Here is a 27,986-nt window from a genome sequence, read left to right as displayed (position 1 = left end):
TAAAAGCTACAGGAAGCGACTAGAGGCTGTTATCTTTGCAAAAGGAGGATCTACTAAATATTAATGTCACTTTTCTGTTGAGGTGCCCATACTTTTGCACCGGTCAAATTTTGGTTTAATGCATATTGCACATTTTCTGTTAGTACAATAAACCTCATTTCAATCCTGAAATATTACTGTGTCCATCAGTTATTAGATATATCAAACTGAAATGGCTGCTGCAAACACCAAAATATTTAGAACTAAAAATGATTAAGATTAATAGGGGTGCCCAAACTTTTTCATAGGACTGTAAGTAATGTAATGTATGTACACAGTGACTGCACCAGCAGAACAGTGAGCGCCGCTCTGGAGTATAATACAGGATAAGTCATATACATGTACACATTGGGCCATTATATACCAGTCTTAGCTCCTTATACATATATGTTGCGGTGCGTGGTACTGTAAGACATGTATCACACCCAGACTGTTGGTCTAAGACTTTTATTGCGGGTTCTGGGGGAGTGAGAAGGGAAAGTGCGCTGCTTCTGATTAAAAGAAGTTATTACGAATCGCTTTATCTCAGCAGTCGTAGTAACGCTCCGGGCATCTTCCCTCCATGAACAGACACGATTTCCAAGCGTAAAATGTAATTTCTGATGTGGTTGCGGGGTCCCGGCTCCAGCCGCCATCATTCCTGTGGCGTAGCAGGGGTTGTGACAGGGACATTACGGTGGGGACACAATGAACATTTATCAGTCTCTATAAGGAGTCCTAGATGTGATCTCCATAGAACAGGGCTGAGGTATGCTTAGGACACGGAATCCAAATACACAAGGGGAGGGGGACTCACATGGAGGGCTCTAGGGGTCTCCCTGAAACGCTCTCTGTGTGTTTGGGAACCTCTGGGGATTGTACGATTCGTTATCCTGCAGGATTTTCTGGATATCTTGACAAAGCTACAGAAGAGAAGCAACAGGTCACTATAAGGCAAGACGACGTTCTGCAAACCACAAATAATCTGAACGTAATATATCAGGACACAAATAGTTTGTTACAATGTATCAGTGATCGTCCTGGATCCAGCTGGGGCCCTGGTTTAGGGCCAGGTCACATTGCATTGGGGGTCCCGAACCTATATGGAAACCTATATGCATTGAAAAGCGGTTACCTGGGAAGCCTACAGACCCCATAGACTATAGTGGGGTCCGTGTGGTTTCCGCACAAAAACATGTAGAGGGAAAGGTCTTTTTTTGTGCCATAGTGTTGGTTCTGCGCCCCCCTTTAGAGTGGGGTGAGGATCGAGGTTTACTCGTGACAGGAGAGTGGAGTGACTTATACCTGACTAGTGTATATTACATTGAGGTGTATCTGATGTAGTATTGTCCACATTAACCCATTCACCTCCTTGTAAGCACACACGAGTGCAGCGCATGCGCCCTCACCTGTTCTCTGTACCGCACTTGTACCTCGCTGTTGTCCAGCTCCCTCCGCAGACTCTCCGCACTGGTCTCAGGTTTAGCTCCGGTATATCTCATGGCTCGATTTACAGCCTCGGACAGGGAAAGGTGAGGACCCTCGCCCTGCATAGTCTGCAATGGGAAGCAGACACAGAGGTATATACACAATGCTCAGGGGCGGGGGCATATATACATATGACTGATGCAGAGAATATATACCCGTGCCCGTAGATAATATGACTACCATACTGTACCCCTATACACACACTGTAATACTATATGTATAGGCACACTCACTTTTCTCCGTTTCGCCGGCATCCCGCTCAGGTAGGCGTCGCTCAGAGGCGGCTGCTGCTTGATCTTTCTTTGGCTTTGTATATCTTGCCTGATAACAGGAACCCATTCCTTTGGATGGAACAAGGAGGACATTATAAGGAATAAGGAGGAAGCCAGTGCCGAGAACAAGGAGTAGAAGGGAGAGGTTAGAGACTAGTGAGGGGTGACAAGTGGGCACTCACTGGAGGCATCGCTGCGGCCCAGGGCTCGGATCCAGCCTCTTCTGGTGGGGGAATCTCTGAGTCTGGGCACAGAGCTGGTGCTGAACTTTGGGCAGGTAGGAAGAGCGCCTCCTCCACTGTGGTGGCAGGAGCCGGAGAGGAGGCGCACGGCTGCCGGACAGAGAGAGACAACAATGTGAGTGTGCGGGAAGGAAAGACATGACGTTATGGATGTCAGGAGCAGGCAGTGCTGGGGACGCTGTTATGGACATTGATGGTTGCATGCAGCTTGTGCAGGACTTTCAATCTCCTCTCGACACTGACACCCCGCTGCACTAAAAATATCGTAACGTAAAACTGGCACAACTTACCTGCGCGTCGGCCGGTGACATCTCCATCGGCTGCTCCTGTGAAGCGGCTTCAGAGACCTGATGGAGGAAAGAAGTGGAGGGCAAAGTCAGAAAACAAAAAAGGGATTGGAATTAAGTAGAAGTGGATAAGCAGCATCCATCTCACCGGAGGGGCGTCTCCGATTCTGCGCACGTGTCTTTGCACCTCTGCTTCGGTCACGGGCATTTGACCCAGGAGAACCTGGAGTCGCAGGGACAGGACAGAGGTGACCCAGGAGACCAAGACAGGAGACACATCCAGGGACAGTCGCCTCTGAAAACGGGAAATAACACGTAAGAAAAATCGAGGAAACATGGAGGAAGTAGCCAACAGCTAAGGGCCGGGAACATGGACCACAGAGCTTACAATCCGCTCATTGATGACAGAGGTGAGGGCGCTCTGATCCCCTCTCAGGCAGTACAGATTGAGGGCGAGCCATTCAAAGAGAGACTGGTTGCACATTTCCAGGAGACGCTGCCCGAACGTGGCATCTAGGGGATAGAATGGAGGGAGCGTTACACCAGGTCCTGACGTCCGTTACCGCCCCGTCCTCAAATAGCGGCCGCCCTACCTGCACAATGCAGAATGTGGGTAGTGATCCTGTTAAACTGCTCCTGCAGGAACTCCACATTGGTCCTCGTGATGTCCACGTCTTCCCGAACCGGGGCTGTGGCCTATAGATACAGAGGAGGGTGAGATTTAACGCATACAAGTCCTGTCCAGTTTGGTCATCCATATTGGAGGCAGCCTGTAGTGTAAAGAACGGAGGATTCACTTTATCTTGGCCATGTCCAGGGTCACTTAGTTATGTAAGATCTACCATATTATACTTGTAATGGGCTGCCTGACTGTACCGAATCTGCAGGACGTCCCTATTGCCACCGCTGCCCCCCCCTTTTTTGATGATGGGGTCTCAGAGGGGGTAGATGATGAAGATGATGATAGAAGAGGCACTTACAAAGCTTTCTCTGATATATTCTTCAAGACCATTGGTAAGATTTCGGGATGCCAGCTGAAGGGGAACACAAACAAGGATTACTCAGCAATTGGTTTCCCAATTTTCAGCCACTAATAGACATGGCCGATGTGAGAGAGTAAACCATGACCACACTCAGGATTAGTGGTCTGCAATACACTCAAGCTGTAGACACAAAACGGCAGAGGATTAAGCTTGGCCACCAACATGCCGCTCTTGGGCTCGTACCTGGATGTTCTGCGGGGTGGGGTCCGCCTGATGGAGATACTGCTGGAGGAAGAAGGAACGAAGCTGAGGTTGCAGATTCTGCAGCGGCTGCGACTGGCCATGCAACAACATCACCATATCCACCAATGAGAAGTGATGGCAGATGAGCGACAAGAGGTCCCCAAAGAAACCTGACAAAAATCAAGACCAGAAAATCAGCCTCATCCAAGTAAATGTGGACACATACTAAAGCTGCCGTTCTTACCTCCAGGTCCCTCGGTGTCCGGCTGGAAGATGTTGTGGGGGCCGCTGAGGCGTTGGATGAAGGCTGCGATGCTCTCGGTCCCGCTCTGATCTGCTGCGCTCAGGGATCCCAACATGGAGGACAGAACGCCTTGGACGACGCTAGTGAAGAACTCAGGGGGGAGGGTATTGGCTGCAGAGGCTTGAGGTGGGGTGGTGGAGGAGGCGGGAGGGGGTGAGGGGGAGGCTGTCGTGGGGGCTGTAAATGATTGGGTAGGAGGGGGAGGGGGAGGCGTAGAGGACACCTGAACGTTCTGTGTTGCCTGCAGAGAAACAAAATTACAATGTGCCCCTTAGCATTTTAGCGGCGCTTCCTCCCTCCCCCTTATCGTTTGGGCAGAAGAACACTTACCTGTAGTATATCGGTGACTCCTTGCAGAAATGCTGGCATCCCAGGGACGGCCACTGCAATGCTCGGCGAGCCCATGGCGATGTTGGCCATTCCGGAGCTGGCGGTGCCCATCAAGGAGCCCAGGAGCTGCGACAGGTGTTGTTCTGGTCCAGGAGGCGGCTGAGAAGGGGGTGCAGAAGGTGCCGTAGGAGTGCTGGAGGTTGTGGAGGTGGTGGAGGAAGTGGTGGTGGATGAGGAGGAAGTGGGGGTCGGTGCGGTGCCGCCGCTCTGAGCTACAGAGAGAGGGGAAGGGAAACCAACATGGCGAGGGAAAGGGAAGGAGAGAGCGGTAAGATCACCAGAAACTGCTGAAGAGGCCAACAACAGAGAAAAGGAAAAATCAGAACTAGGTCAAAATAAATCCCTTTAAATCTTAGACTGAAATCCAAGACTGGTGAAATATAAAGGAATGCAAAAAAAATAAAAAATACAGGGCTACAAAATCCATCCCGAAAACATGGAGGAGGACAAAGGTGAGCTGGCAGAGACGTCACTTACCCACGATGACGGGGTGCATGAGAAGCTGGCCCACCAGACCGCTGATCATCTGAGACAGGGAGGTCGGCGAGGCCTGGAAAAGACAAGACCGTCAGGAAAAATCCTACAGGCGTTACAGAGACCGTAACCGTATCTGACCGCTCACCGTTGTCCCTGACCCTGCCGGTCCTGCAGGTGGGGCTGTGGTTCCGGTTTGAGGAGGGTGAGGTGGGGCGGCGGGTCTTGTAAAAACAAATCGAGGGGGCTGAGCTTGGAAGCCGGGAATCTGTTGCCCTGTACAAGACAGAAGAGATGTTTACGACAGGCCAAATATATATGGAGGGTCCCCAGCTCTGGGCACGCACCCCTCTGCAGGATAAAGGGGCTCCCACTTACAAGAAGTTCATTAATGTCAATCCCCCGACATCATGGCCCTCCGGGTCTACAAAATCTGCCCATAGTGGCCCTGAACAGACCCCTGCACTGACCTGAAGCGGCGGCCATAGCCTGCTGGGTGATCTGATGGGAGATGGCCTGCATGAACTCTGGCGGCAGTCCTGGCATGTGTATATGAGTTCCACCACCTACAATACAGGAGAAGAGTTCAGGGTATACACCTACAGTAATGCACAAGCTCAGACCCCAGCCTTAAAGGGATATTCCAAAGAATGACTCGTTTCCTTAACTTGCAGGCTGTAACCCTTTCATGCCTCACCGTGAGTTGTTGAGCTCGGGGGAACATTGGATGAGCTGCCGGATCCCGAATCTAAGAGAAAAAAATACAGAACGCACCATCAACAAAACCGCGCCCACACCCCGGGAGGACTCAATGTACCCGGCGGACCACCTTACCCTGGATGTTCATCATCATCATGACCGGCTCCACCGTCTGGTGAGTGATGCGTATAACACGTGGGTGCGGTGGAGGGGTCGGGGCAGGGGGCACCTGGGAGGGTGTAGACTCCGAGGTTGTGGGGGCAGCCTGGCCCTCGCTGGTCGCTCTGGGCTGCTCAGGGGCGGGGGCTGCTGCAGGTGTTGTGGAGGCTTCAGAGGTCGCCTGCCCAGCGTGGGCGCCATTACCCGTCATTGTGACTGTGGTGCCAACGTTTATCTAATGGAAAAACGAATTGGAGTGACCTGAAGGAGAGACGGGCAGCGCCCTGCTAAGTGCCAAATACCGGGGCCTCACCTGTATGGGAATGGCCGCCTGCTGCAGCAACATGGGACCTGTGTAATGTGACATGGGGCGGACGACATGCATGTGGCGGGGCGCGTTCATCGACAGATTGCAACGTAAATCAGACACCGCGACCAGAGCGTTCCCCAGGAGACGAAGACATTCTCCAACCAGGTTAATAATGCGCTGAGACGGTTCCCGCTCCTCCTAAAGGATCGAATGATGAAGAAAACAAGTCAGTAACGTGGACATACATGGCGTTCAGGGCTCTGGCTAGTAGGTGGGGGCCTGGGTAAGGGGGCCGCTAACTAGGATGCCTTTAGGGCCGAATATTTGATCCCTTTAAGGTGAATCACACAAGTATGGCTGCATCGCAATGTAACGTCCTCTCACATTCTCATAGGCGCCATTAGTGGCATTGCTGATGATCTCTCTGTAGCGCTCCATGAAGGGGGCGAGACGTTCCTCCACCCTGGACAAGGACTGAAGAACTTCCACAAACTCAGTGGGGGAGGGGTGACTGCAAAGAGAAAGGCCAAGTCCTGAGACATGATGCAGGGAAGGAGCGAGAAGTAGAAAGCAGCAGGTGGAGGCCTTACCTGGAGGATCCCGCAGCAGCCGGAGCTTCATTACTGGAGGTGGCAGAAGGGGGATCCCGACTACCGGAGTCACCGTCTGGTACAGAAGTCTCCATGGGCTCTGACGATGGATCATTTCCTGACTGCTGCAAAACACGCAACATCTTATAACATGGGAGTGCGCGGCACACACGACTCCGCCATCATCTGCTCCGCACACACACACACACACGACTCCGCCAGTCACCTGCTCCGCACACACACGACTCCGCCAGTCATCTGCTCCGCACACACACGCACACACGACTCCGCCATCATCTGCTCCGCACACACACGCACACACGACTCCGCCAGTCATCTGCTCCGCACACACACGACTCCGCCAGTCATCTGCTCCGCACACACACGACTCCGCCAGTCATCTGCTCCGCACACACACGACTCCGCCAGTCATCTGCTCCGCACACACACGACTCCGCCAGTCATCTGCTCCGCACACACACGACTCCGCCAGTCATCTGCTCCGCACACACACACGACTCCGCCAGTCATCTGCTCCGCACACACACACACGACTCCGCCAGTCATCTGCTCCGCACACACACGACTCCGCCAGTCATCTGCTCCGCACACACACGACTCCGCCAGTCATCTGCTCCGCACACACACACGACTCCGCCAGTCATCTGCTCCGCACACACACACGACTCCGCCAGTCATCTGCTCTGCACACACACGACTCCGCCAATCATCTGCTCCGCACACACACACGACTCCGCCAGTCATCTGCTCCGCACACACACGACTCCGCCAATCATCTGCTCCGCACACACACGACTCCGCCAATCATCTGCTCCGCACACACACGACTCCGCCAATCATCTGCTCCGCACACACACGACTCCGCCAGTCATCTGCTCCGCACACACACGACTCCGCCAGTCATCTGCTCCGCACACACACGACTCCGCCAGTCACACACTGACACCGTCACCACATACTTACCTACTACTACATGTATACAATGCACATACAATGACCCCATACACACAGCACCATCATCTCCCCCTCCCCCAGCCAATCTCTCACCTCCAGGCGATCCAGTATGGACTGTATATCCTGCAGCATGTGTTGTGCCAGAACCAGGCGCACCCGCGGCTCACTCTGTATAGTGGGATATATGTAGAATAGAAGGAAACAGAGAGAGAGGACACAGCGGGGTTACCAAGAAGAGGTAGTAATAAGGGCAAGATGGAGACAGGTCAGAGGTCACACCAGTGCAGACCATTGATGAGAAACGAGGGGCGTTAATGTGACAGAGACATCGAGGTGAGAGATGAGAGGAAGCAAGAGAACACAAAGAACGCATTAGAACATGACAGCAAGGAACAGGTGTAGAGACTTAAAGGGGAACTCCATCCACAACACTGTACTGCAAGGCTTTCCTATCTTACCTTGGACCTCTGCTTCCAAGATTACCGAGGTCTCCTCTAAGCTCTGCATCTGCAGGACATTTGCAGCTATGGCTGGTGCTTTGGTGGAGTTTACCTTTAAGTTTTGCAGCAATACTGTCACAAAGCAAACTGTGGCTCCCTTGGCAGTTTATGTGCAACCCCCAGTGTAGTGTGGAGTTGATAGACATGTGGGTGGAGCCAAGATAATAATACGGGACATCGCAGTGTATTAGCGGGCAGCTGGGGTGGATGTCCGAGTGCCCAATGTCTTCTGAACCCCTTTGTGTAAGGTCACAATAACCTAAATTGGTTATATGGAGAAGAGGTCCATAGAGACGAGTGATCTGTGGCAACGACAAGACCCAACCTGACTGATGAAAGATGTCGCTTCATGCACAATGACTGCAATGGACTGACGGAGCGGGCACAGAGGTCATTGCTGAGGTCACCCATTAAAGGGGTTCTCCGGGACTTGAATATTGAAGAGGTCACCAATGTATAATCGTGGGAAGGGGGGGGGGATGTATGACTACTGGGATCCCCACACAATTGGTTGGTGACGTTGCAGCGCTCTCAGGAGTCAGGTGATCGCTGCAGCATCTTCACTGAGTACCCAGAAGAGCGCTGCCGTTTGTATAGTGGCTGCACTTGGTACTGCAGCTCAGCCCCTTTCACCTGAATAGGAGAGAGTAGCTGGTGTACCATGTGACTGATTAGCAGGATGTCATTGGCTGAGGAAAGAGGCCGCAGCACTCAGTCCCTTCCACCCGAGTCCAGAAAACCCATTTAAAGGGCCAGCACATCTCCAGTCTATAACAAAGTTCTACAATTGTCCAACACCTCTTGGATTTCAAGATACTGTAAAATCGGTAGAACTTTTCATCCTATGAAGCGCCATGAACCGCATGATCCGAAAGAATGCGACTAACAAGGCATGATGGGTGTCATACATATGAAATAATTAAAGAACTCCGAAGATCCCTTTAAATCTACATGATCGGAGGAGGGGGAGCTCGGACTCGTACCTGGATGGGCAGCTGCTGATCCAAGTTTATATGGACATCAAGAGAGGAGCCATCATTCTAAGCAGAGAAGGAAGGAAGGACAGAGCGGACGGACGTGGCACAGAGGAGTGGGGGAGGGGGAAGGCGTGCAGGACACGGAGGGAAGGGAAAGAAAGAAGACACAAGATAGAGGAGAATGGAGGAGAGAAGAAAGAAGGACGACAGTAAACAGAATAAAATCAGAGAATTGTTCTGTACATTTCACATCTCCTAATCTACATGGAGATGGGTCACCAGCACCGGGCACACACATGGGCATAATGGGCACACACAGGCGAGGGCGGCCGCCCGGGCTGCAGATACTTACTCCGGTGACGGTGGAGACCCGCGGAGCTCTGCCAGCCTCACCCAGTCCAGACATGACGTGCTGCAGGAAGACAAGGCCCAGCAGGTTATCAGCCCACTCAATGTCTCATACAAAGCCCCCAGCCCCATATAAAGCCCCTGACTGATATGTCCTGGCATAGAATATAGAAGACGACACAACAGCTGTCCATGTACCTTATGTATATATGTGTGTGACCCCTGTGATGTAAGACGCCATACAGCAGAGGTAACTGCAGCCCCCTCCCCCGAATAGTAAGGCTGCCTCCAGCTGTATATACAGGATATGGTTTCCAGTAGCTGATAGAGACCGGGCTCCGGCTATCAGACTCTGGTCCATGTCACACGGACAATCCATCAATTACCTGCTGGTCCTAGACCAGTGATGGTGAGCCAATGACCATGTGTCAAAGGAGATACGCCAAGACATTTTGGGGTGACCGACATTGTCCAAACCAAGTGGCAGCTGCAGGGGGGGGGGCACCTTCTATCCGCAGCTACTTATTGTGTTATTGTAATAAGCCGCTGCTTACTGAGCCGTCCACACTCCTGTCCTGGGCGCCCTCTACTGACTCCTCTAGGTGGTGCCGCACTCACAGTGTACAGTGTCCCAGGATTGGCTACAGTGCAATCCGAGGGCGGCCAGGACTGGAACATGGACATGAGTAAAATTACCGACTGCTACTCTGTGTAGGGGTGGGGGAGGGGGTCATATGCTGTGTAGGGGACCATAAAAAGATGTGACAACACCTGAGCTAATGGTGGTAGATGGTAGTTGGTGTGAACGTAGGGTCCCAACCCTAAGTTAGCAATAATAATGGAACCTCACAGTTTAGATAATCTAAAGTGTGACGTTCCATCGTTATTGAACACTTGAGCTAAGCTAGGGGTTTTTTTTTTTTACAAATTTAGACAGACCAAGCTCAAAAGGTCAGCCATCAGTGTCCTAGACAGATCCGTTAAAGAGGACTTTTCATGGTCCGGGGCACAGGCAGTTCTATATACTAATTCAGCGCAGTGTCAGCTTTCCCGATCTGTGCCCCGGGTGAAGAGCTAGCGGTGCCGGTACTGTAGCTCTTCACAGTCAGTCAGGTACGTCCTTCTCCACAGCAGCGCCTATTGCTGTACAGTGTGAGCGGGGACGAACGCCCCCTCCCTCTGCTCACAGTGCTCATCCATAGACCAATATTATCAGGATGGGAGGGGGCGTTCCTCCCCGCTCACACTGTACAGCAATAGTCGCTGCTGGGAAGAAGGACGTACCTGACTGACTGTAAAGAGCTATGGTACCAGCACCGATACCTCTTCACCTGGGGCACAGATCGGGAAAGCCGAGAGTGCGCTGAATTCAGCAGTTTATAGAACTGTATATAGAACTGTCTGTGCCGCGGACCATGAAAGGTCTACTTTAAGACTGACATTTTATACTCCACTCTCAATCCCTTTCCTCAGACATGTCAGAATGATGACCAGGCTCCGGCCTCTTGGTGCACTGTGGAAGGTCCTGTGTGCCAGAAGTGAAATCTGTGCCAGTCAGATCTTTGGAGCGAGTTATAATAAATCTGAGGTGCTGCACCCCACTTACCCAATGAACAAATTGGTGAATTACTGGCACATTATTTTAGTGCAACCAAATGTGTGCAAAACAAAAAAGACAATCCTCTTGTACTAGAAAACTGGCGAGTCCAGTTCAGTAAATTGTCTCTAATGTGACATGTTGTCCCAATTATATTACTACAGGTCACAGCAATTATAAAGGAGGCAGCGCCTGGGAGGACTGTAGTGCTGCTGCTAGGTGCAACGTACACTGTAACAAACTGCAGCTGTGCAAAGAAGGACCAGGGTGTGAAAGATTGTTGTCTGGGTCCAAATCAAATTTTCTTTCTTTTTTTTTAATGTAGATTGTGAGCCCCATATAGGGATATATATATATAGGGATCACAATGTACTTTTTTTTTTCCTATCAGTATGTCTTTGTAGACTGGGAGGAAATCCACACAAACACGAGGAGAACATACAAACTCCTTGCAGATGTTGTTCCTGGCAGGATTCAAACCCAGGACTCCAGTGCTGCAAGGCTGCAGTGCTAACCACTGAGCCACTGTGTTGATCTGAGGGGTAAGACACCCAAATCCTGCACAGATCACCTGCTCTAGCCGCCTGCGGGTGCCAGAAGCTGCGAGTATATAAGTAGGGCGTGCAGCACCACTGATATACAAGTAACTAGGCGCAGTGCTGTATGTGCCACCCATCCACTGGCAGCTTCTGGTACTAGGAGGCAGAAGGATTTGGGTGTCAGAGCCCACAGATGACATATCCTGTGAACAGGCAATGGAGGAGGCTCCGCACAGCTTCTCAGACTCGGGCCCAGCTCTCGGCTCCTCATCCATCAGGTTTATATAACAAAGGGAGCAGCCTCGTGCGTTCCTTACCGGCAGGTTAAACGCTCCCACCATGACGTAGCTGTTTCCGTTCCTCTCGGGACCCCCGGCCCCTGGACCACCTGCTGTACTGCCGCTGGCAGTGGAAGATGTGCTGGATGAGGACGCGGTGCCCCCTGTTGGGCTTTGTGTCTGAGGTGGAGCACGTTCCACCAGGTGAATAACTTTCCCATCCACATCTGAGTAAGAAGAGCAGAAGTCGGAGGGTTAATAAGCGGGCAGAGCGTGCAGAGCCCAGCCCGCGGCGGACAGACGTGCACTCACTGTATTCCTTCAGCTTCTTATCTTCCTGCAATACCCGACCCTGATATATGAGCCGCTGCTTCTCGGAGGGAATGCCAACAGACGAGGATATGTGATCCTTAAAGTCCTTCACCGTTATCTGCAAGAAGAGGAACAGGGTGGTAAACAGTCCTGCCTGACACACTGCGACGCAACGCTGCACCGTTCTGCCTACGTCCATGCTGAGGACTTCACTCACCTCTGCATCCACTGAGAACGTCCTAGTCTGAGAGTCCAGGGTCTTCACAGTCACCTCCATCTTCTCATCTGCTGCCATCTTGCTCCCTGAAACAACATCATACACATCACAATCATTGTGAAACGACAACGTCCGCCACCTTCTCACACGCTTCCTGTTCCATGATCTCTGCTTGCGGTCAGGGAATGGGAATCTATTATTGACATTCAGAAGCCGAAACCTTGTACACATCTGATACTTCTCAAAGCTGAGGCTCTGTTACCATTGTATCTAGTGCAGACAATCGTCATTGAGCGAAACACATCAGCAGCACAAGTCTGTCTCCGATCCAGATAGTTTGTTACAATGTATCAGTGCAGATGAAATGGATCAGCCTGGATTACAAGGTAAAAGAAGTGAAGTCTACGGAAAACTCCATAGACTTAGGTCGCTTACAGGGCGTACAGTCAGATGCTCCACTACACAGTCAGATGGAACACGTATTCTGTACTGTATGACATCATATATAAGGAGGCTACACCCCCCCCCCTCATAACCATATGTTACTCAGTGAAGTATTGAAGGGGCTTTCCTACCCAAATTAATTTGTCATACTGATGACCTCTCTACAGATTTGCAGCCATCTAGACCACACTGAGCTCGCTGTTAGGTGTTGGGGCAGGTATATGGTGACCAGGACAGCCAAGACAGTGACGGACCTGCCACAGATTCCTTACCCACCATCCAAACACAGGGGGCACCTTCAGTGGACACCCCCCCCATCTCTACCCGCACCACTTCCATTGTCACAGAACCCATTACGTGTCCTGCCATTGACAGCCGGCCATCTCCTTTGTTTGCCGTGAGGAACAAAAAAAACCTGAAGTGCAGACTGGACCGTACCATCTTTAGTGACAAATAGGGTTGAGCGATCGGGATCGGAAAAGATCAGATTCTGGTCCCGATCTGTTTTGGCGGGATCAAGGTCTCGCGTTAGTTCCCACAATGCTTAGCTACTGACCAATCATTGTGGGAAAAGCAAACAATGTTGGTAGCCTTGCCACAATGATTGGCCAGTGGCCAAGAATGTAGGGACTAATGCGAGACCTCGATCCTGCCAAAACAGATCGGGATTGGAATCTGAGCTTTTCCGATCCGGATCGCTCAACCCTAGTGACAAATCCAGAGAATACGAGGTTGTGTTTGGGATCTGATAATAGTCAGGTTGGACTATGGAGACCTCGTGGTGAGCGCTTCAATCCTGCCTGTGCTGTGGGGTGATACACTGCCCCCTACTGGTGTGATGATGTGAGGAGCCGTCACATAGGACAGTCGGTCACCCCTAGCAGTGATACGAGGACACTCACAGCTCAGTGATATGTACGGGACATCCTGGCACTACCACACGTGTGGTCTCTCATGGCGAGGTGGACAATTGGTACCGGCAGGATAATGCCCCCCCGTACACACGGGTACCCCTGGACTATCTCCCAGATTACATCACTTCCTCATCCTGCCCGGTCCCCAGATTTACAACCATCCTACAAGCCTGTATACCGCCATGTCCTGCCGGTGACTAGAGGGGCCATCATGTTCCTACATCCTGCCCCCAATTCTCCAGTTTTCGCCTATGGCTGTAATATTGTGGCCCCCGCCATAGATCGCCATCACATCACACCGAGAAGCTTCACCAGTCCTGATAGATTTGTCACTGACTGGATTTACTCTCATAGGAATCCTATGGGGGGACCCGTCCTGAGCATTCACTCCCCCGCCCCCCAGTACACCCGGGACTCTCTGGTATCAGCCATTGTCACCTCAGGTTACAGAACTACAACTCCCAGCCAGCCCTTAGACCCGAGCCCGCTGGGCATTGTAGTTTGGCGACCACATTCAGGCACTTGTAGTCTACAGCCCATCCCCCTCCTGCAGTCTGAGGACCGGGGGGAGGGGGTGTTAGTCCTTCTGTCACAGCCCTGGCTGCTAGAACATTCCGCCCTGACATGTGCCCCCCGGCTCCCCGTAATCATGTGACCTCGATCTCCGGTCCCGCTCCCCCTCAGATCACCCCGCCCCCTCTGCCCCTCGGTTATCTCACCTGTGATCTCGGTCTCCCTGGTAACCAGAGACACCGACAACTGACAAGTGCTGTAACGAAAACAGCAGCAGCCGGTCAGCTTCCGGGTTCTCCGAGTCACTTCCGCTTCCAGGGTAAAAGAAAGGCGACTCTTATTTCCGGTGTTTGGAACGCATGACGCACATCTGCTTCCGCCCTTACTCCGTCTCGGTTCAGAGTCACTTCCGCCCTCAGTCCACTACCTATAATCTGGCATATTTTTGGTATTATTGTGCATTGACCGTCTTCTTTTCATGTCAGTTATCCAAAAGCAATAAAAAAAAGTGATTAATAAGTGTAAAGTCGCTTCTATTTGTTTTCAGGGTGACCTGAGATGCCTCCACCTGAATATTACTACCCACCCTATCCAGTCAAGCATTGAAGCCAAGGGTTGTCAGCAGAGGGAGACGTCTTTGTTGCTACGCAACATCCTGAGCGTAGTCAAAAACATTCTTTATAGCAGCGATGGCCTCCAGCTGTTGTAACACTGCAACCCTAGGGCATGCTGGGAGTGGTGAAGCCCCACAGGTTGGAGAGCACTGCGTGAAGGTTCACATTACCGTTATTTAATGTCCATTGCTATCATTCGTTACAGGGCAACAGACATGTTCTTGTCCACCAACGGAACCTGACGGAAGAAAGTGTCCGCCATCTTGTTTACACTAGAGCCAATGGGAATGGTCATAGACGGGGGAACAGTACATGGGCAACATAAAAAAGCCCATCAAGTCACACAGCATCGGATTCACACTCCATGTGGTTCATTCTCTACAAAGTTTATTCATTAAGACCGTCTCAGATTTCGGGTGCTGTCCCACTGTTCCGGTCAGCGGTAGATACGTCACAACTTCAATGGCGGACGCAGATAGATTTGTTAAATACAGTGGAGAAGCAGGAGGCCATCAGCTCCCTGCTTCACCATTCAGCCCCCGCCTCTGCTCTGGAAGTGGGTGGGGCCAAATAAAGCCTCCCTTAGGCTCCGTTCTCACAGAGTAACGTGACGCTCCTTTAGACACGTATACACGTGTCAGAGCGCGGCAATTCAAAACAGATCCCATTGATTTCAATAGGTGCCGGCTTATGCGCGCACTACACATTGAAATCAATGGGAGGCTTTGTAACCCATGTATTTCAATGTGTTACACACATAACCCGGCACCCATTGAAATCAATGGGATCTGTTTTGAAGTGCCGTGCTCTGACACGTGTATACGTGTCTAAAGGAGCGGCGCGTTACTCCATGAGAATGGAGCCTTAGATCTCACTACCAAGAAGTTAGCTTCAAACCTTTGTCCCGTTGGTACCGAGTTCTCACGAAATTGCAAGCTTTGATCCCTCTATTTGCTCCAGTATGTTGGAGGTGTGGAGTGGAGGAAGGGTCTATGCTTCATGTTTTCTGGTCCTGCCATGCCCTGTCCTCATTGTGGGATGAATTGAAGAGAATCATCCCCCAGGTCACTGACGCTGCCCATCAATGGTCCTTGTTACGTTCTCCGGTCCTCAGAGCCCGCACCTGCGTTCCACAGTTTTGGAAATAAGTGTATGCCCTTCCTTTCTCTCTGTGGAATATCAAGGTTAATGAGTTTATGCGCAGATCTTTCCTGTACGACAAAACCAAAACATCTAATAAAACGTGGTTCTATTGGTTGGAGTTGCAACGTTTTGGAGAATTCCAATTGCTTCTTGTCTCTGCCATGATTCTTATGGTTGTAGATCCATCACCTATTCTCTATTCCCTCCCCGGCAAGCCTCTGCTATGTGGTGAGCCCGGGATGGTTGTCCCTATTACCAGGGTTTCTGCATTATTCGGGGTCTTTATTAAGACTGCTGGTCTATTCATTCGTCCTATTGATGCAAAATTGCAATCAAAAAAAGAAAAAAAAAGTTGCATCTATATTTCAAATTTTTTGCAAAGTATTTGTACATTTAGCATGATTAAAGTTGCACCAAAATGATTAGTACAGATGCGAGTCTATAAAACAATTTTGGCGCGTCTCATGCCAACGGTCAGATCATCTTTGGTTTTTTCTGGACTTTATGTCTTTGGCCTTATCTTTACACTGACCCTCGGCCTTGAGTGAGAGTGGGGTTAATGATTGACGGCTGCAGAGAACAAGGGTCTGTGAATGGGAAAAAATAAACAAAAAAAGTGAAAAAGTGCAAGGTCCCCGCGAGATAACAGGCCGGGAAGAGGCACAAGGAGGACAGAAGAGACAGATATCCTCCGAGCAGTCACACAGTCACCACCTGCCTGAGACTCCCTCAGCAATGATTGTCAGCGCATGGCGTTGTTTCCTCTACCTTTACGGACTCGTTTTTGACTCCCTCTCCCAATGCGACAGGAGCAACCAGCTCTCAGCATCGCGCGTCAACAGGACGGAGGTAACCAGGTGGTGGTGGAGGCCTAGATCAGAGAGAGTCATTTCAAGGGGTGTTCCTATTATAAAGTTAGAATGTGCCGTAACGTGGGGTTTCGACAGTGTCGGATTTAGGTTACTTGGGCCCCCCTAGGGAATAAACCATAGTAATCTTCAAATCTGGGTGTTTTGTGCTAGAGCCTGGGCCCGCTGGGGGATCCTCTGGTGGAAAATACAAAATGGTTTTACGATATGATATAGATACACATAAGAAGGTTGGATGGATGACCCCGGACCGCTGCTGCTTTCCAGAATGATGGGGCCCTACAGGGAGTTTGAATGTGACTCTGTACTGTACGATGAATACCCCCAATTTCATACAGAGGTGTTTGGTGTTTTTATGTTGTCACGTTGCAACCATAGGTCGGAGGGGAAGAATATTTCTGTAACACAGCCCTATATAGGCACACAGAGTGCCTGGACCTCCATAATAGGGAACTATATGATACTGGTCCTGAATTCGGGCACAGGACTAATGTAGAATTACAGCTCATACATTGAGGTGTATGGCCGACTTTGTAATGTATGACTGGGCTGCGTTCAGCTCTCTGCTTTGGGTAGTAGAGGGCTCTCATGGGAAGGGGTGTCGTGAGCACTTAAAGGGAGTGTGTCAGCTCTAAAAGCATTAATACTGCTGTATAGGGGACTTTAATAGGAGCAGAAGCATGCCTGGAGTCTGCAGTCTGTAGGCAGGGAATTAACAGTAAAGTCTCTATTGAACTATATGCATAGTCAGATAGTCGGGGTTCATGTTTGCTTCGTGACCACTGCCTCCATTGCTGAAATATTATCCTGAAGGGCTAATGAGCTATTTGGTGCAACACGGGCATTCCCATTGCTCTCATCAAACCAAAGACCTATGTATTCCAGTGCCAAGTCCCTCCATCCCTGCTATGACATGTACAGCTCCTGGCCCTGTCAGTCATAGCCCTTGGGTGCAATGAGAGTATGGCGACGACGCCCTTGTTGCACCAAACCACTCATAAGCACATCACTAAACAAGCTAATGGCTGTGGTTGGGAAGCAGAAAACGTTGTTTTATTCACATGAACCCCAATTATCTGACTGTGCTCATAGCTCAACAGGGACTGTCTGCTGAGAGACTCCCCTTAATCCTTTCCTGACACCCGCTAAGTTGGATGCTTAAATATGGCGGCTGCCCAGGAGGTGAGTTATACTGATTTATAACGCAGCGATGCTCACATATAGCGTCTGCTTTAATCACGGCATTCATTTACCTAACGCCTCAGTCTAAGCTGACCAAGGCACCATTTTGGGTCTCCCTCCCGGGACTGGTAGTCTGCTACTATGACATTTGGGACAGGTGACTTAATTTTGGATGGACAGTCAATGCTGTAAAAGCAAAGCCCGTAAGAAAGTCGCACAAATGCAGTTTTTCTCCAATTCCACTCCATTCTTAATTTTATTCCAGCTTCCCAGCACATCGTCTGAAATATTAAATGGTAACATTATGAAATACGGCTTGTCCTGCAAAAAATAAACCCTAATATGGCTCTGTGAACGGAAATCTAAAAAAAAGTTATGGTTATTTGAAGGCTGTGGTGGGAAGGGGTTAAAGCCTGAGCAGAGATTTTGTGAAATTGCTCTGCCATTGAGTAGGTGACGTCCAGAAAGTATTAGTTGTCTAAGTTTACAGACGCCCACTCACTGCAGCAAAAGCTCAGGGTCAAAGTATCGTAGGGTTCATCCTCCTCCATCCATTGGACAGTCCTACACTTCACTGACAGTATACAGCTGACCGCACGCCTTTAGATAACTTTCAGCCTCATCCGGCTGTTAGCTATTCCTCCTGGCTCCTCCTAGACACATGCATACTTAGCTTAGCAGATCTCACATGTGTTCTGGATATGGAGAATGGAGTAAGACACTTCCAGTAATGGTCTATCTCCCCTGTGAAATAAAGGAAGGAGCATGTTGGAAATCGATATGTCCGATCAGCATCGGACTGAGGTTCATTGGACCAACTGGATAACATGATCCTGGGGGCCCACCCTTCAACAACTCCTATGGAATAAACCATAGTACCCTTCAAATTTGGGTGTCTTCTGCTGGACTATTATTGTATTAGAGATTGGGCACTCCAGAGGATCCTTGGGTACTTCTTAATCAGGGGAGAGCCCCATACCCGTTAGATAGTGAGACAGCTCCCTAAAAATGGAAGGGCATCATATAGCGAGCGCTCTCAATTAGAATTGGGAAGCAAAAGTGCATATTCCTTATAGGAAACTGGTATTTAGGCCAGTGAAGGATGGGCCCCAGGCACCCAACTCAGAGTCGATGAGTTCTGGCCCCCAGAGGTGAGCAAAAATTAAAAGTGAGACATAGGCCCAATGGCCACCTTGAAAGAAAATGGGGCACAAATATGCCCTGGTGATCCACAAAGGTCATCCGGCCCTGAAGGAATTTTGACTTGTTATCATGTTCAGAAGAATAGTTGTCCTACAAGATTCCCACCAGTTTTGTTCCGGCCTATCCGTGTCCTTGCATTAAAGTTCTGGCAGTTCCCATTGCAGTACATGGGGAGCTGGCATTTCCTGGCAGCAGCGGCAGAACCTGGAACAGGAGCCTTGGACATCTTCAAGGTGATGGATAACGGACAGTTCGTTGTCAAGGAAAGCGCTGAGACGGAGAAGCTGGAGTTCAGAGCGGCCATCAGAGTGTGAGATTAACCGTATGTCCTTCTCACTGTCTCCTGTCTTCTCCACCACTTGTGTCTTCTATCTCGCCCACCCGCTCTCTTATCTCCTCTTTGCCAAGTCCTTCTGTCTCTTTAGGGTCTAGACCAGTATGGAATTCCAGGATGTGTTATAGGAGGGGTAAATAATGGGGCGATTCCCCCAAAGCCTTCACTATTTAGTGGCCTCCACCACCCCCTGTAGTGAAGCCCACTGACCACAACTAAAAGATGAAGGATCTACCGTATCCATATGGGCCGTGTAAATAGTATTGAAGACTACGAATCTCTGAGGACTATGTGGGCATAGTGGGGTATATTATTATTAGGATTTTCTGGGTTATGGAAAGTGATGACCTATCTTTAGACTAGATTGGTGGGGGAACAACACCCAGTACCACCAGTGAACGCCATCATTTTTGTAGTGGTCGAGCCAAGTCCTCACAATTCATCTCCCATTCTAGTTATCGTCCATGGACACCAATGGTTGGTATGACATCACTGGCCATGGATCTCCCATGTCTCTGGTACTTTACACTGGTTTATTCTTGTATTTTCCAACCTCATGGCTCCACTTTCATCTTCTCGCTTTCTATTTCCAGTAAAGATGGGTCTTGTGTTCCGCGCCTTTGGATTTACCTGTTGACTGAAGACAGCACAGAGCTGAGGACAGAGGGTAAATTTTCAGAAACCTCAGGTTGTTCCTACACCCATATGGCCATCTACCCACACTATTATGTCAGTACGAATGAAGGTCTCCATACACATCAGACAAGCTTGACAATATTGGTGGGACAGGTTGTCCATTTAACGTGTATGGGGGCCTCCCAGCTGTCCCCGATCACAAACATCGGAGGAGATGTCAACACCTGATTAGGGTTGAGCCGATCTTGAGATTTCAGGATCGATTTTAAAATCCAATTCCCAATCATTTTCCAGCCGATCCCGATCGTGAAGTTTGCTCGATCCCATGTTTCCCGATCCCGATCACTCAACCCTAGTCAATGCTTCTCTATGGGAAAAGTCACTTGTAGGGTTGAGCCAATCTTGAGATTTCAAAATCCGTTTTCCGACCGTTTTCCAGCTGATCCCGATCCCGATTGTGAAATTTGCTCGATCGCTGATCGGGATCCGATCTTTTCCGATCCCTATCGCTCAACCCTACACCTGATCCGTTTTGTTCTCAGGAGAGATAAGCTGCGACTAGAGGTGCTGGGCAGTGGCTTACTCACCTCTCCCAAATTTAGATTGCAAGTACATTTGGTTGAGCCAAGCGTGCACGTGTAAGGAGCATAAGAAGGAATAGCTGTCGGCCAAATGGGCATTTAACTAACAGTTATTCAATGCATATGGCCACTGTATGGGACACATGATAGCTTGTAGGATTGCAGGATCAGACTACACAGTTTGTTTGTAGTCTGTTATCATGGAAACATATTAGGAGAAGTCGCCGCACAACAATTTGAGATTTCTAATGTGATTAGTTCAGCAATTGCTGCAATGTTAGATTTAGTGGCAATGGTGGACCTATCTTTGACTCCTATACTTCTTAGCTTGGGGGTCGCAGCCGCCTGTTTCCCATTCTGTAGTATTAGACGCCTCAGCCGACCTTGACGTCCACTAGAATACCTATCATCACCTTCTCTTAGCATGCATGGCCAGTTCAGTAATATTTACCCAGATATTACTTATGCCTGAAAGTTTTAGCTGTGTAAATAAACCTCAAGTCACCCGCGGTGAACGGTGGAGAATTAACTCTTTCATGTCTGCAGGTCACCCGGATAGACTAACGGAGCTCTTCTCCTGCCAATGTCCAAACTGCGTTATCCTGAAAGAGACAGATGATACGACCTCCCGCTTCCTCCTCTATTGTAAGTGCAGATGTTATTCTGTCCTATGTTATACATTTCCACTGCAGATCTGCTTGTTCTGTTTGGCTCCTGTGTACAAGCCGTAGCCCACCACTGGACAGGCAGCGTATAGAGAGATGGTTTGTATCCGAGAATTGTCCTAAGTGTTTTATGGATAAGAACAGACTAGAAACTATATTTACCAGGGTCCTTGTCTCCAAGTCTGTCCCCATCTACCCATTCAGAGGCATAACCTGAAGCTTCTGGGCCCCAGTATCCGTAACAGGGCCCCCAATTGCCATGTATCAGTAGTTTGCAGAGGGAGCTTTAGGCATCCCATAGGCACCAGAGCCCCGATGCACCTGTACCCTCTGCTCCCCCTATAGATATACCCCTTCTCTCCGACATGTCCTCCTTTTCTACGCTCTCCTATCTCGCTCATCATGAATCTGTCTCTTCTTCTTTAGCACGCTCCCAACATCTGGACAAAGACTGTATGAGAGATTTCGAGCATAAATCTACATGTGAAGGCTACAAAGAGATTCTCCAGCTGCCACAAACATTAGGTAATGGCTGCCACTACTGCGTATACTGTGTCTTATCATACGTAATGTGACTATATATGCTGAGCACCTTGGCCAGATTGATGCTGTGCCTAAATAATCTTATCCAATCCCCGGTAATTTTCCAATTTCTAAAGATTTATGGCAAATTGATGTAAATTTACCCAGGTACTCTTTAGTGGTGCAGTCAGAGACTATAACAGACAGGCTCCCATGTTGGGAAATACTGCAATACCTTGCTTTACCTGTAGGAGTGCTGCAGGGAAACACACACATTTTTATAGCAGGACACTCTTTCACTCACAAAATAGAACAGAGTGTTAATTTAGTTTAGCAAAGTATAGCAAAGAGTCAAGCAGATCTGGAAGGAATTGATGAACATGAAAGGCTTGGATACTCATCTTGGCAGCAAAGCAAAGGCTTAAGGAACAGAAAAGGGAAGGCTGAAGCTTCACAGCAGGGTATAAACTATAACACATGAGGTAACGGCTTCTAAAATAGTCTCCCACGTGATAATAATGAGGCTAGTGAGTGTGTCTGCACAATGTCAGTAGGTGGCAGCGCAGACGCAAGGCTCCTGTTACATCAGGGCTAGATATACAAAGCCAACTAACAACCATCCCATCTCTTCTCTCTGGTGTTCAGGGCGGGCCTCAGGCTCCAGGGTCCACTAGCAATTACCCGGTGTGCTGCTGCTCCATGCAACTGATAAAGATGCCTGAGAACTATGGTTGGATATCTGCTCCAGTCCAATTGACTTTAAAGAGGACCTTTTACTACCTCCACCATCCTTTATTAGCCGCCCCTCCACTGATTCTGGCACAGTTAGAATAGTCTCTCTAACCACCGCCAATCCTGAGCATTCGGTGCTGTTAGTTTTGGTGCCTGATATGCTAACTAAATCCCCAATGTTTAATGGGTGGTGTCAGGCAGGAGCAGGTAGAGGGGCAAGACTCAGAGTTGGACAGTTTCCGGACTCAGAATCCTGCCCCCTTGCCATTTTCTGCCTGACACCACCCACTTGACATCATAGAGTCTGGTTGCCATATCAGGCACCAAAAGTAAGTGCACCGATTGCTCAGCCATGGTGGGGGCTAGAGAAAAAATTCCAACTGTGCCAGAATCAGTGGAGGAGCAGCTATTAAATAATGCAAAGAGCTTGTGTTGGTGAAGGTGGTGAAAGATCCTCTGCAAATGGAACTTTGTCAAACAGGAGATACAGAACCCCTGTTCTGATGATCTTGCTGCAGCAGTTTAACCAACTGCAGCCGTTCGGGTTAGCTCTGCTACATCTGTATATGTCGGTGGTCCCTGATGTTATATCGCTGTGTACATGTGTAGCTAATGTTTATCATGGGTTGAGCCCTCACTATAACAGAGGCCGGAGTGTTTTCTGTCTGGACACAGAAGCCCATGTCAACACAGCCCTCCATTATGTACAGAACAATGGCCACCGTTGTGTTGTGCCGGCCACAGGTCACTGTTACCCTCCATTGACCACAGATGAAATGAAACCGTTGTATATTCACATGAAATGGTCTTTTATTAGCCGACCGGAGGCTTACAGATTAAAGGGGCCCAACAAACACATTGTGAGCCCCCCACCGCCACACAAACCTACCTGGGCCAATGCCAAGGCCAGCGAGTCTTGGGGAGGGGGTCACAATAAGCTGGGGTAGCATGGTCTGTGCTTGTCATGCCAAAGGTGGGGTAGACATTGAGTTATATAATAGAAGACAAGCACACCCACTCGGGCGCCCTGCCAGGCATCAGGGGGACATGACAAGGCAGGTAGGCATGACTGAGTCACACATGCCAGTAATTTGCAGAACGTTGCTGCGTGGGGCGTGTGGGTGAAGGCATTTATGTCATGCCAGGCTTGTCACGTGTGGCTTCAGAAGCAGACCGTTGTGTGTCATGGTGTAGCAGTGTGTGATTCGGTGTGTGCACTGTGCAGGGGCACAGGGGCAGTGCCCACAATCCAGCCCGCTCCACTGAACCCCTGGCATAGCTGGCTATTCTCTACACATGAGCCTTGTATGACTTTGACTTACATTTTCTTTCTTGTTAACAGAACGATGTCCCCTGGAAGAATAATGACATCATACTAGAAGAGTCGGCGTGAAATACCCAATAAACTGAACTTATATCCCCCCGGACAATCTTGTGGCGATTCGTCATTTTAATAGAGTACCCTGCAATCCGTCTCCAACAGGATCACTTTCCCTGCCACCTGAAATACTCTGTGCTGCTGGTGCCATTTCTTCTTCACCTAACATGTGCACCCTTGTATCATCACATCACTGACAGGTCACTGCCTTATCCTGGATCTTCTCCTGAAACACTCTGTGCTGCAGCTGTATGGTCTTAAAGGGGGTGTACCACCACTCCTACGCTTAGTCAACTGCACAGAGCACATTACAGTGATGAACATTGCACTGCTATTAGGTGTGTCTGCTTTGTAGATTTGGAGAAAAGCTATTGTAAAGTATTATGTAAATGAGGCAGTCGGTGCACTGGGGGCGGGCTTTCAGCTCCCTGGAGCATTGTTCTAGTTGCTCAAATAGGATGCGTCATGTCATAATAGTCGGAGGATCAACTCTTGCTGCATGGGGTGGTGCAGGCGCAAAATGGGAGGGGTCTGAGTGACACGAGCAAGGCCCGCCCCCAGTGCACCAAGGCTTCAAAGTTGTTTTCCTCCAAGTCTACAAAAGTGGCATACATAACAAGGGTATATATCCATGTACTGTGCTCTAACATGGTGGAGGTATATAGGATGAGAATATGGCTATAGTCAGCCCGTCTGCTCAGTATACGTCACACTGTTTTACAGGTGTAGATATTTCTGTGCTAGCTCACGAGAACCTGAATGGCCGCCTTACCCTGCACACCTAGACCTGTACATGTGTATAACACGTATATAATCATAGGGCGAGGTGTATACATTCTGTAGCTCTGAGTCATGTTTCCTATTGTCTCATTGAAGGACTTCTGCCCTCTCTCCTCTACTCTGGGACCGTATAGACAGCCATAATGCTCCAGGCTCAGACCCGTAATACGCCCAGGAACAGTTCAGTACAAAATAGGGCCCACTCAGGATTTTTAGACAGGTGTCCGTGCAATTTCCTAATATAAAGATAAAACACAAACAAGACTTCATATACTGTAGCGGTGGCTCCGGGAACCTGGAACTCTGTACCCAATCTATATACCTTGTATGTGGCTTCCAGGCTTGGACCGCATCTGATACCGATGACCTATCCTGTCTGTTTTGTCTGGGTCTCTCACAACCCCTTTAGTGATCTAGGGCAGTGAAGGGGTAAAAGGGAGTCTGTCAGCAGGAAAATCAGTATCAGACTAATGGCAGTACCTTCTACACTTTCCAAAGATGTCTTTCCTATTCTGCATTGCGGCTCCATTTTCATGAGACTCAGGATTTTATTCTTATGCAGATTAGTTGTAAAGTGGCTTCATGGGCGTTTCTTCTCCTGCTGCGGCTTCACTCCCTGCACTCCACTAGAGACAACTGCCCCTAACTGCAGGCAAAGTGTGACAACGTGGGGAGGGTCACTTCAGCAATGGGGTCAGAGCTGGGCAGAAGTTAGGGGCAATCATTTAGAGCAGAGAGTGAACCCCTGAGAAGACTAGTCGCCAAAACCATGTTCAACTAATTTGGCTAAGAATAAAATCCTGATGAAAATGGAGCTGCAATGCTGAATAAGAAAGCCCTCTTTGGAAAGTGTAGCAGACGCTCTACAACAGGGATAAGGAACCTTCGGCTCTCCAGCTGTTGCAAAACTACAACTCCCAGCATGCCTACTTGCTCTGCTGTTCTTGGAGCTCCCATGGAACTGAATGGAGCATGCTGGGAGTTGTAGTTTGACAGCAGCTGGAGAGCCAAAGGTTCCCTATCCCTGCTCTACAAGGAACTGTCATTCGTCTGATTCCCATTTTCCTGCTGACATGGTGCAGTGGTTCAGGGTTGTGCAGATTTACCACCGCCACTGTGTGTCCAGTCCTGGGGAACGTCAAAGGAAATGGCACAAAGTAGGCCGGGCCCCATTACAGATTTTGCATTGGGATTCAGGAGCTTCAAGTTGGGCCTTTGGTTTGAGGGTGTATACTTTGCATGAGGGTCCCATGTGTCAGCCCTCCCAGGCACCACCAGTGCTGTGAAGGCCATCATTAACATGCAACCCAACACTTGAGGCGCCCCCTGTGTTCACATGATGGATTGCAGAATTAACACATCCACATATACTGACTGCCCTTCATAAATCTATTTCTCCAACCAATAAAGACATATCGACAGGCTAAACCATCAATGTCTTATTAGTCGGAGTTACCAATCCAAACGTAGCCACCAACATAGATTCCCAGCCCTGCATGGATGTGTCTTCTGTCTCCACTTCTCACGGTCTATGGAGTAGAAGATGTTTTCTTTCTAAACATTACAAGGCAGGTGGAATTTGGGGTGTGTAGTATTCATCATGATGTGAGACTGTTCATCAGTAGGATGTGTCTGGGCAGGAGGAAAATAACAAGATGTACGAATCCCCGACTATAGTCCAACGCATGAGATTTCCAGAAGACCACCATCATCTCTCACCTGCCTACTCCATCTTGAAATGTACGAGTGTCCTCCAGCTGTAGGAGGTTTATTATTGTAAGGCTCATGGATGGTGAACTGGTCTGACTGGTTCTGGATGTGTGTCAAATTTTGTCAATCCTTGGTCTTATATACACATTGTCAAAACAGGTCACCCACAGACCTATCCGAAGAAATGTAGGAGATGTACTAGACTAGATTTTGATATCTTATTTTTGTACTGAGATAGGATGTTTTGAAGCCTGAAAGCCTGAGGCTGCACTACTGAGAGATTCAGATAACAACATAACCTGAGTAATTGGGAGTATGAATGCTTAGACTGAAATCAGGTGACATGTTGTCTTCAGAATCTGGCAGGGTACTTTTCCGTTATTGGGCCAGCATCGGGACAGGAGTCAGCAGTTCAACATTGGGAATGACATCCAAGGACTGACTGCTGGCCCGATGCTTGTGCCCTGTCTCCAGTAGCCAGTCAATCCATGCCCCCATCCATCCTCCCAGTGCCGCCCTCCCAGCTTTCCTTACCCCCTCTCCCCGCCACACGAATAGGCCTCACCTCGGCGTTCTCAATCTGGCCGTTCACGTTCAGGAGGAAAGACACTCACACTGGAAGCCATGGCCGGTACCGAGACCGGAGACTGGAAGGAAACACACCGGGGCTCAATACAGGGTCCTGAAAGTGGTGGCTGAGATTCAGGGACACGCCGACCATAGTAATAGCGAGTCGGAGGGACAAACGTCCTGCAGCGTCCTGGTGAGTAGTAGTGTCGGTCAGGCCTAGTCATGTGGCGGGGAGAGGGGTACGGGGCAGATGGAAGGAGAGCTGGACACAAGCATCAGGCCAGCAGTCAGTCCTCGGATGTCATTCCTGATGCTGAACTGCTGCTGTCCAGATGCTGGTGCTGAACTGCGGTGCTGCCCCGATAACGGAATAGTACCTCTGTCAGTAGTGCAGCCTCAGGCCTAGACCTTTAACTTCATAGAGCATGGCTTCCCTTAATGGTCACAGACTGTCTTGCTCCTCGGTTGGGCTGACAACGATAAGCTCTCTCGGTACCCAAGACCAATCCCCTCTATGTCCCAACTTAACCCCCTTAGGTTTATCCATTCGGCCTTGGTACACCCATAACATCCACATTTTGGCGACACCAGAATTTCTACTATAAAACACGACATAGACCATCATAAATAAATTTCTATTCAGTGTTGTAAAACTTGACATTTACACATCACAGTAGTGCGTTCTTGCCGCCGCCACTGTCACAACATCTGCATAAGGACTGTCAAAGTCAATATCACATGAAGCGAATAGTCCAGAGCTACACGTACCATCCAGGCAAACAAGGCACTTGCCTAAGGCAGCAGATAAATTGCAGTTAATACCTTCTTGTCTCTTAGTCTATATGACCCAACCCATTTCTGGCTCAGAAGGAGCTTTGATCCCTGTTGTAGTACTTCTCTGGCCCCTGTTGTCTAGACAAAGACTTCCATTAAGGATTTCCAGTGGACAAGGTTTTGACCCTTCTTTCATTTCCAAACATCTGAAACCCAAATG

General features: G+C 49.5%; 2 protein-coding genes across 2 annotated transcripts; one reads left to right on the top strand and one right to left on the bottom strand.

Moving 5' to 3' along the window:
* Positions 1-470: 470 nt before the first annotated feature.
* On the bottom strand, positions 471-14,377 carry BAG6 (BAG cochaperone 6). The gene is made up of 27 exons (XM_075259639.1): positions 14,280-14,377; positions 12,203-12,288; positions 11,986-12,103; positions 11,713-11,900; positions 9,264-9,323; positions 8,918-8,974; positions 7,528-7,602; positions 6,460-6,584; positions 6,254-6,380; positions 5,873-6,067; positions 5,536-5,794; positions 5,399-5,449; positions 5,172-5,267; positions 4,850-4,977; positions 4,705-4,777; positions 4,168-4,439; positions 3,778-4,078; positions 3,534-3,703; positions 3,288-3,341; positions 2,901-3,003; positions 2,696-2,820; positions 2,456-2,602; positions 2,311-2,367; positions 1,961-2,110; positions 1,740-1,847; positions 1,428-1,574; positions 471-941 (listed from the first exon to the last, which is right to left on the bottom strand). The coding sequence occupies exons 2-27, from the start codon at positions 12,278-12,280 to the stop codon at positions 846-848; spliced, it is 3,360 nt and encodes a 1,119-aa protein (XP_075115740.1). The 5' UTR covers positions 12,281-12,288; positions 14,280-14,377; the 3' UTR covers positions 471-845.
* A 2,188-nt stretch (positions 14,378-16,565) lies between these two features.
* APOM (apolipoprotein M) lies at positions 16,566-24,015 on the top strand. Its single transcript, XM_075259484.1, has 6 exons — positions 16,566-16,679; positions 19,237-19,394; positions 20,012-20,085; positions 21,182-21,280; positions 21,727-21,825; positions 23,897-24,015. Exons 1-6 carry the CDS (start codon positions 16,566-16,568, stop codon positions 23,917-23,919), a joined length of 567 nt encoding a protein of 188 aa, XP_075115585.1. The 3' UTR covers positions 23,920-24,015.
* Positions 24,016-27,986: the final 3,971 nt, after the last annotated feature.

Source organism: Leptodactylus fuscus, chromosome 11 (assembly GCF_031893055.1).
Source record: "Leptodactylus fuscus isolate aLepFus1 chromosome 11, aLepFus1.hap2, whole genome shotgun sequence".
Taxonomy (NCBI): domain Eukaryota; kingdom Metazoa; phylum Chordata; class Amphibia; order Anura; family Leptodactylidae; genus Leptodactylus; species Leptodactylus fuscus.
This window is presented reverse-complemented; position numbering and strand designations above follow the sequence as displayed.